At 42.7% G+C, this 9,251-nt stretch overlaps 1 protein-coding gene across 1 annotated transcript in view; it reads left to right on the plus strand.

Annotated features, from left to right (window-relative positions):
• LOC111869572 (odorant receptor 85b) overlaps positions 1-9,251 on the plus strand; it is a 29,062-nt gene that overhangs the window by 9,800 nt on the left and 10,011 nt on the right. Inside the window, exon 2 of the mRNA XM_033753489.1 lies at positions 6,390-6,666. Coding sequence (XP_033609380.1) covers positions 6,577-6,666 — 90 coding nt within the window. The 5' untranslated portion in view covers positions 6,390-6,576. The remainder of the gene's footprint in view (positions 1-6,389; positions 6,667-9,251) is intronic.

Below are 9,251 nucleotides of genomic sequence, written 5' to 3' on the forward strand. Positions count from 1 at the left end.
TGTTTCAACAGTTCGTTGCCATGGTTATTCTAGGCAGCGATCCGCTGTTTCAACAGTTCGTTGCCACGGTTATTGCTAGGCAGCGATCCGCTGTTTCAACAGTTCGTTGCCACGGTTATTCCTAGGCAACGATCCGCTGTTTCAACAGTTCGTTGCCACGGTTATTCCTAGGCAACGATCTGTTGGTATTCGATGGACGACGTATAACACGTTTTTTACCTGTTTTTACCTGTCACGGGCGTGACATCTGTATAATAGGTATATAAAAACGCGCGTGTTCGAATGCAACGTTGTATTAAAATTTCAAAGCAATCGGTGAAGAAATTTCGGAGATCTTCGAGGAGAGACAAACGAACATTTACATTTTTATTTATATAAGATTAAACTGTCAACCTAATGATGTGATTCGCTTCTAGCAATTTGTGAAAGAACACAGAACAAAGAGGATTATTTAATGCATTTCTCCTCCAGGGAAGATGTTAATGTAACTGCTAAAAGATGGCACTGAATATTGTCGCGTATCGGGCGTATATCGCGACAAATAAATTCTCGATGTATTCGATGTAGCGAATTTTATTTCACACTCGCTCATACAATCACCCAAATTACAGATTTACGATTACTGCTATCTGCAGTATCACAATTAGTACACTCCAAATGCCACAATACAACTGAAGTCGCCGACTGCTACAGTAGAACTCGCTGGTAGCCACGTTAGAACTGACTCGTACCAGCTGTGCAGCTTACTTATATAGCTGCAGTGCTTGCCGGTTGCGTAATGAGTGCCACGTCATCCTGTTACGTCACCGCTGTTGATTCGCGTTGCCTAGCGACCGCGATATCCCTCGGTGACGTCACCGCGGAGGGGAGTGGCGGGGCGGGAACTCGCCTATTACGCGAGCGTTACGTTACCGCTGGGGAGGTAGGGGTCAACATGTCACAATATATTCTGTACTCGTGTTTCATGATATAGTCTGTGCGAGACAACCGCATCTGTGGTCTAGTGGTCAGAGTTTCTGGCTACAGATCCAGAGGCCCCAGGTTCGATTCCCGGCGCTACCAGATTTTCTGAGTATGTCTTTAACGGGATTCAATCAGCCTAGTGAGGATAACTGAGGAGCTATTTGAATAGAAAAGTAGCGGCTCCGGTCTAGAAAACCGAAAGTAACGGCCGTGGAGGTTCGTTGCGCTGACCACGCGACAACCTCTATCCGCCAAAGTTGGCACTAACTTCACCCACAAGCGGCGGTCGCTCGGTCGGTATAGTTCGCTTGAGAACTAAGGCCACGGAGTTTTTATTTAACTTCCTGTGAAATTACTCGGCCATGTTGTGTAAAGCTGTATTACGCTATTTATACATATAAGTAATTATGAGCTGAGTAAAAAGCGCCTATACCTTAAAGGTTGGAATGAAAATTGGTGTTTTCTAAGACGTGACGCCGTATGATCTGTTCAGAGTTACTGAAACTTCGGAGGAACTTTTCGGCTACATCTTCAGGCTAGAAGATACGGTTTTTAGGAAACTTTTTTTTTACTGGCTTTACAGCCCCCTTGGGCCCTGGTCTCTCAGTTTCATGATCGTTTTACAGACGGTAGGACTCCTTGGACGAGTGTCAGCTTGTCGCAAGGCCTCTACCTAAACACAGGACAACACAGACATAGAATAAACAAATACACAAATTGTCAATGAAAAATCCGTCGAGTGTAACAATGTTTTTAGGTCACTTATTTATCTCACTTGCCTTACATGTTTCGGTTCAAGAAAAACCATCATCAGAGGCACGTATTACAAACACATGAAAACACTGGCGTTGTTTAATGTACACAGTATGTAAGCTGCGTGGACGCTGTTACAGATGTCGAAGTGTAAAAGCACAACACTTTCTAGTAACATTGAATGCACGTACAACTCTTGCATTCCATCTGAAAATTGCCCTCAAATTAAGCCGTCAATGTTAAAATATTTAAAAGTTTAAAACATTTAAAGTAAAATGTAACGGAAGTTACACAAGAAAAATTACGAAACTATTCAAAAACACGAGCGTAAGAATAGCTTTTAAAGTAAANGGGCTACCGTGACCGGCTGTAGGAAGCATTAGTACCGGAATTTTCTACCAGAGTACTACACATTCCACGCAGACAGCCAGCTTGTAACCTTCTGAATGAAACTCGAATTGTTAAAATCAGTTTTTATTTAAATGCTTAACATTACGTTCTATACGAGAGAAAGAAAGAAAAGAAAAGAATCGGTTCCGTTAGCTCTTCCGGAAACAAAAACAACACAGTGTAAACGATGACATGTTTAAGTGGGATACACTGAGGCGTATTTGGTTGAAGCACTGTGCTACAAATCGGAAGGTCGCGGGTTCGATTAATTGCGAAACAGTAGCTTAAATCAGCTAGAACTCTGTACATACGTGCATATGCCAGGAACGTAATGTGACTGACATCCAAGCAGTTCGGACCACCTCGCTCGCCTGAGTACGTAAACAGATTCAGTAACCGAAACACAGTTCTCTACCTGTTAGAATGTCGCAGGTTGGACGAAGTCCAAATCCCAGTATTTCGTGGTGTTATACACCATCGTTAGAACCCTTTAGAATCTACTTAAAAAAGTTATTATTCAAGAATAACTCACGGGCATTTCATTATTAAGTAATCAAATGCCACGAAGGTCCCCCATATCTCTGTGGATACACATTGCGATATCAGTGAAAAGTTTATAACGTATGTAAGATTTGAGGTTTTCACGGCGGTGACTATGAAGAAAACAGTCTTTTGGGATTTGGCGGCGTGTAGATATTGTGTTAACCGACGTTTCGGAGGAACGTATCGCCTCCATCTTCAGGGTAGAAAAAGAAAGAAGAAAATCCGCGAGCTAGGAACCAGCGTGAGCAGGTGCTAACAGACTAATGTCGGGAATAAACCCAGCTGTATGAAAGCAGGAAGAGAATGGAGATGAGAATTCAGTAGAGAGGAGAGGGGAAGGGTCTTGGGAGGTGGGCCAGCAGGTAGCAGGCCAAAGCATGTATAGAATATTGTGTCGGGGGAGGGGGGAGGAAGACGAGGTTAATTTGAGGGCATTAACATTGAAGCTTCGGGTTTGTTATGGGAGTCGAGCATGGACTTGCGTGGCCTTGCGGATCTGTCATCATGTCCCGGAAGTTTCTTGGGAGGCTTATCACAATATCTACACGGCGCCAAATCCCAAAAGACTGATTTCTTCAAGTTTATAAGTCTTCACGCTATTGATTCAATGTTTTAAATTCTGCATGAAGTTAGTGTCGCAATTAAAAAAGTGACACGTTAATAACTTATGTTTCGGGTACAGAAAAAACTTTACGCGGTGTATAAGTGTATCTAATTATTCCCCCTGTCACTCAGCAAACATCCTTACAAGACTGCGAACGGACATTAGAATTGTCTTGAAACTAAAATTACTTGCAGGGAGGTGGGCCATGGGAGATTAACCAAATCTGGTGTTGCGGGGTTTTTGCTGCACTCTCGGTTACTTAGTAAACTGAATCAAAGATATAGACTATATTATGACAATAGTAAGTACCATTCATATTTGCGCTTACCAGTGTCGACTGGAAATATTAGAGTTACTCACAAATTGTAACTGGGTGGAAGGGCAGCAAGCAAGAGGCAAACCTAGGGAGGGGTGGTTCCAAGATGTGACGTATGAAGTAAGAGGAGTGAGAATTGGCAAATGGAAAGAGAATCCAGAGAATCGCCAGATTCCCAAAGCTGCGGCCCGGTTCGAGCCCAGGTCAGCTCTTGTCAGATTTGTGGTGGACCAAGTGGCACTAGGGTAGGTTTCCTACGAGTACTTCGGTTTCCTTTACCAATTCTCATTCCACAGACAGCGCCACACTCCTCATGCATCGCCCGGGGCTGGCAAAATAGGCCAGCAGTGGCCGCTGTACCAAGTGGACTCAGTCTCTCCCCATCCAAAGAAACTAAACAAAAAAAGATGCTCCAGTCAACTCATGTCTAGAAATCAATGCCTGCTGAGAAATGGGCGAGTTTTCGTGATGTTCGCATGTCGAGAACAGACGAAGAAAGACCCGGGACCCGTGTGCGAAGAATTGCAGCTGTTGTAGGTGTGGGTTCTTCACTTGTCTACTAGAGAGCTCTCCTTACCCACTTACCCACACAACATCCACCAAGTGCAATCGCTCACTCCTCCTGACCACCGTACAAGGGCGGAGTTATGCACATTGGCTCCTAGCAAAATACCTTGTAAACACACAGTTTGTGGTTAAATTCTGTTTACTGACGAGGCGGCATTCACAAGGGTCGGTATTGCGAAATGTCATAATACCCACGTCCGGGTGGATGATAACTTTAACATCGATTTTCCATCAATGCCTGCGTAGGCGTATTACGTCATCAATTCCAAGAACTAGCTGTCTTACATAACAGACTAATGGGCGCAATGTGCCGTCTTTTTTTGTGAGTGATTTAACAGCAGCTCTTGGAACTTGTGCCACTTCTTCACAGACAATACATGTGGTTCGTGCATTATCCTCCGCATTCTCAGACAGCACTTCAAAGAGATTTTCGGTGGATACTGAATAGGACGCGCGGGCCCCGTCAACCAGTCTGCGAGGTTCTTGCACTTACTCGACTCTGACCCTTTGAACGCTGGGACACTTAAGGCTTTGGTGTCTTAAACGCCTATCAATGAATTAACAGTATTACACTAAGAAAAGTTAAAGCTATCCCTTAACAGGCCGTGGAAGCCCATAGGGGTGCGAGACGTTGGGACTCCCACATATTCTTTAGACAATCGGCTCACACATGGCTGCAAGTTTGTCGGTATTGCGCGCTGAACGCGCTTTACTCCACAGGAAGATTCCTGGCCCTCATTTCTATTAGAGGCTGAGTAGACCCCAGAGCCAGAAAGCAGCTAGAAGGATTAAGGAAACTGAAAATTCCACCCCATTTGGACTCGAATCTGCGACCTTCCGGCTTGTAGCATAGTGCCTCAAGCCACTACTTGCCCACGGTATTACAGTAACAAATAAAAGGTGTCCTTATCTCTGCAGACATTCGCTTCTTGTCAAGGAATTTTGCTCATTTATTGAGTACTACACCTCATATTCTGTAACCCCAATGAAATATCGACATAAAAGTTCTCCAAGGAGACAGGGAACTCGGTTAATTTTGTAAATTGAGAGAATGAAAATTTCCCCGCATTGTTATTTAAACTATTTTGAATTATCTTTCATAAAAGTTTTCACGCCAAGTTTGTTCACTTCCTGAAGAAAGTTACAGCCTCCTTCACTCGCGCAAACGCAAAGGAATGATGCGACAGAAGGGAACTGTGTACCTCATAAATATTGAATGGTCACGAACGGCCGCTGCCTCAGGCAGGCCTGCACGCCAGTGCTGAAGGAACCCCTGGGCACTTCAGTTGAACCACGTAGCCCCTGAGTGGCAGACTTCCGTGTGTGCATTGTCGCTAAAGTTGAACTGTTCGTATCAGTTGCAACAACATCTATCTGCTTTGATATCCGTACGTATTTCTGCCTGTAAGAAAAGAATTTGATAATGAACACAAAGAAACCGCAGGCGTGTGATGTGACGGAGAATCGCTTTCGTGTCATTTTAACGTTCCTGAGAATGGCAGGCGTCCCAATCAACATGAAGAAAGCGTCCATACTAAACTCAATCTACAACGTCTTGACGGCAATCAATGTTTACGCGATGTACATCGGAATGTATGTGGATATCTTCACAAAAAACGATGACTTGAAGAATTTTCTGAAGACTTTCCGAATAGTGAATGCGAGTTCTGTCGCATACTGGGCGCATCTTACTTTAAGGTAAATCAAATATCACATCTTCTTCTTGTGCTATGCGCAGCTTACATCCAGGTACCAGAAAGTGTTTCAGTGGCTACGTGAAAACATTCTACACAAAAACTAATCGTAATAAGGCACTGTAGGTCCGAATATGGTGATGTAAGTGAATGTGCAAGTGATACATTGGTGAAAGTAGAGAAATACGGCATAACCTGACACTACGATTTACATGATTTCGATAATGTTATATCAAACAGAAAGTGTCATTACGAGGAGTAATTTCTCTATACCAAACAGAAGGATGAAAATATATGTTACACGTTTTCTATATCTTACTGGAAGTGCCAAAACATGAAGCGATCTTTTAGATTTTTGTTAACTTTAAGGCTCCCTCAGCGGTGACCACTGTATTCTGAGATGTGAGAACGTGCAGTCTGCGAGTTTACCGATATTCCACATGAGTCTGAAGGAGGATGTAACACCATCTTCCGAAACGTCTGTGACCTACGAGACTATATCATGTAACCACCGAAAAGTCTATGTCTTTCAACATTTTTGTTTCGGCGTGTGTTCCAGCTGGCGTTTACATGATTTTGAGCGCCTGCTTCGTCTCACGGAATCCTTCACATGGGAAGACCAGCCGACCAGAGATCCTCACACCGGACACCGTACACTAGCGGGGTGGATACCGCACCTTCAGGAAGTTTTGAAATGTGTCTACGCAATCTCCCTTTTCTCTCATCTGTTACAATCAGGAGTACGGATGTATGCATCCCATGAATTGATGTACAGAGCGCAGTACCCCTTTGACACTGTCAGCAGTCCGGGATACGAACTCGTAACCATCATGCAGGTAATTCCGTACTTTACTAATTGTAATTTTATTGTAGTCAGTTTCCCATTGAAGGCGTGGAATTCAAGAGAGACAAAAGTTTGTTTCCTGAAGAATAAAATTATCACTGGTCACGATAAAGTAAATTATACTATAAACTGAAAATAAAGTTAATCCTGGTTGCTGCAGCGAAACTCAAGACACAGTAACTTCTTGAAAATCGATGGACAGTTAGAAGTATACAACGTTTTAAACAGTTCGTATTAGTCGACATTGTCGTACAGTGTGCGCCTCATTTAATTACCCTGCAACGGCAAATAAACAACATTCAAATCGACAAACATATTCTTTTTATATTTAATTTTGTCATGTTTGCTCATTTCAAGTTTTAATTAGGAAGAACAATCATTTTCGTACATTTGGATCTGGAATATATTAGTGACACATTAATTAGCTTTCTCACTAATTTCTTATCTAACATTTGTTCATCACCAATGTCAAAAAAGTGTGGAGTTTTCTGAGGACCAAACAGTGTGCGTTATCATATCTAAGTAATTTTACAGATGAATATGGATCGGTCAGTGCAATGTAAAATGGCTAAGAAATTGATGTATTTGGGGAAAACCCGCCCCAGTGCTGTGTCCCACCACATATCACAAACTTGGTTCGAACCAGCGCCAATATATTGGGAAGCTGGCGACTAACCGCCCGGGCAGTGACATCAAATATGCTGTGTCCAAATCATTACTTTCGCTTTCTGCCATCTTGTGGTGTTCAGTTCGGCAGACTCAACTGAACTGTAAGGATATGTGAGGGTGTCACTGAGTTCTGGAGTAACTGGTTGCTGCATCTCAGCAGAAAGGGGAAGGTTCTAGGCACAGGATATTAGTAAAACACTAGCGCTATCCGTGTAACAGGCTGTAGAAGCACACACGACTGTGATACGGCGAGGTTCCTACATTTTCTAGAGAACCTGCTCACAGATAGCGATGACCTTGTTAGCCTTACACGCCGGACACTCTTTACTCCCAGAATAATTCCTGGTGCTCATTTCCGTTAAAGAGGCTCACGTGACCGCAGAACCATAGTGTGACTAGGAGGATTGAGGCAACTAAAAATCGAGAATCGAACCTACGACCTTCTGGCATGTAGTGCAGTGCCTCAGCCAACAACGCTACTGACTTGCCCCCTCCCCCCGCAGACAAAGGCTATAGCTAAAAGATTATTTCCTTTGTAAGAGTGCATGTGTTCAGTGTCTATGCTAATTTAGTCTCTTGCTGCAATAACTTATTAATTACGTCATAAATAAACACGCTTATTTACGTTATCCTACTTATACTTGGATTATTCATAATGCATGTTGTGAAACATGCATTATGTTGTAAGTAATATGAAAGTAAATAGATCTGAAGTTTTAAGTATTATATTCCACCGAAACGCAATTACCCAGCTCCCAGGTGACATCCAACTAAATCCGTGGAGCTCAGACCTACTTGAGAAACCGCCAGTTGTACAGCTACTCAAGTAACTCGCAACATTTTATGGAACCCGAATGTTCTTTACCATAACACCCCATCGCATCTCTCTAAGAACCATTTTAATATTATTCACCCACCTATGCCTTGGTCTTCCTATGAGAACTCTCCTCCGAATTCACACTAATATCCTACACCAGTATGAATTAATCTTCTCATTTCGTGCTACAAGCCATGCCCATCTCATACTTCTTGACTTCATCATTCTAATTATACTTGGCGAAGAGTACGAGTTATTAAGTCATTATTGTGTACTTTCTTCCAAACTCCTGTCAATTCATCCCTTTCTGGTCTATGTGGTCTACTCAGCATCTTACTCTCAAACACATTCAGTCTAGGTTCCTCCGTTAATATCAGAGACCAAGTTTCACACCCATATAAAAATACAGGGAGAATTATAATTTTGAATACAGTAAATTTTACGTTTTTAAGCCTTCAGATTAGAAGAAGGTATCTTAAGAAAACGCAATAAGATGACAGTTAAGGATCTTCGGAATCAAGAACAAAAAATCTGACAGACGCCTGGTTACAAAGTTATGCTGAGCTTGGTTCTGATGTCCTTAAACTTGTGAATGTATACACAAATTTCTTCGTTTTTCAAATATGCACAGTAATACATACATACTGTAACGTGTTTGCGTTACCGAAGACGCCGTAGAGATGGTTAATTGGTTTATTTAACAATCTACAAATAACGGCTACAATCAATTATCTCACAGTTGCGGGGTTTCACACTTTATAACCCTAATCGCATTAATCTGTTACCGCTGTTGCGGGGTTTCACACTTTATAACCCTATGCGCAAATCAGCTCACTCTGTCTTCAGTAGTCTACACGTATACGGTAGGGAAGCTGTGTATCACTGTATCACACACACTCCCAATTACACAATTACACACACGTCCGGTTCTTCTTTCCGCGACGGCTGCTATACTCCAACTGTAGTCGGCTGACTGTTACTTTACAACTCGGCGGATATCACAGTACAACTGCGTCAGGCGGCTGCTACAGTAGAACTTCGATCGTAAAGCACTGTGCAGCTCACTTATATAGCTGCAGTGCTTGCCTGTG

This window comes from Cryptotermes secundus, unplaced genomic scaffold, assembly GCF_002891405.2.
Source record: "Cryptotermes secundus unplaced genomic scaffold, Csec_1.0 scaffold512, whole genome shotgun sequence".
Classification (NCBI taxonomy): Eukaryota; Metazoa; Arthropoda; class Insecta; order Blattodea; family Kalotermitidae; genus Cryptotermes; species Cryptotermes secundus.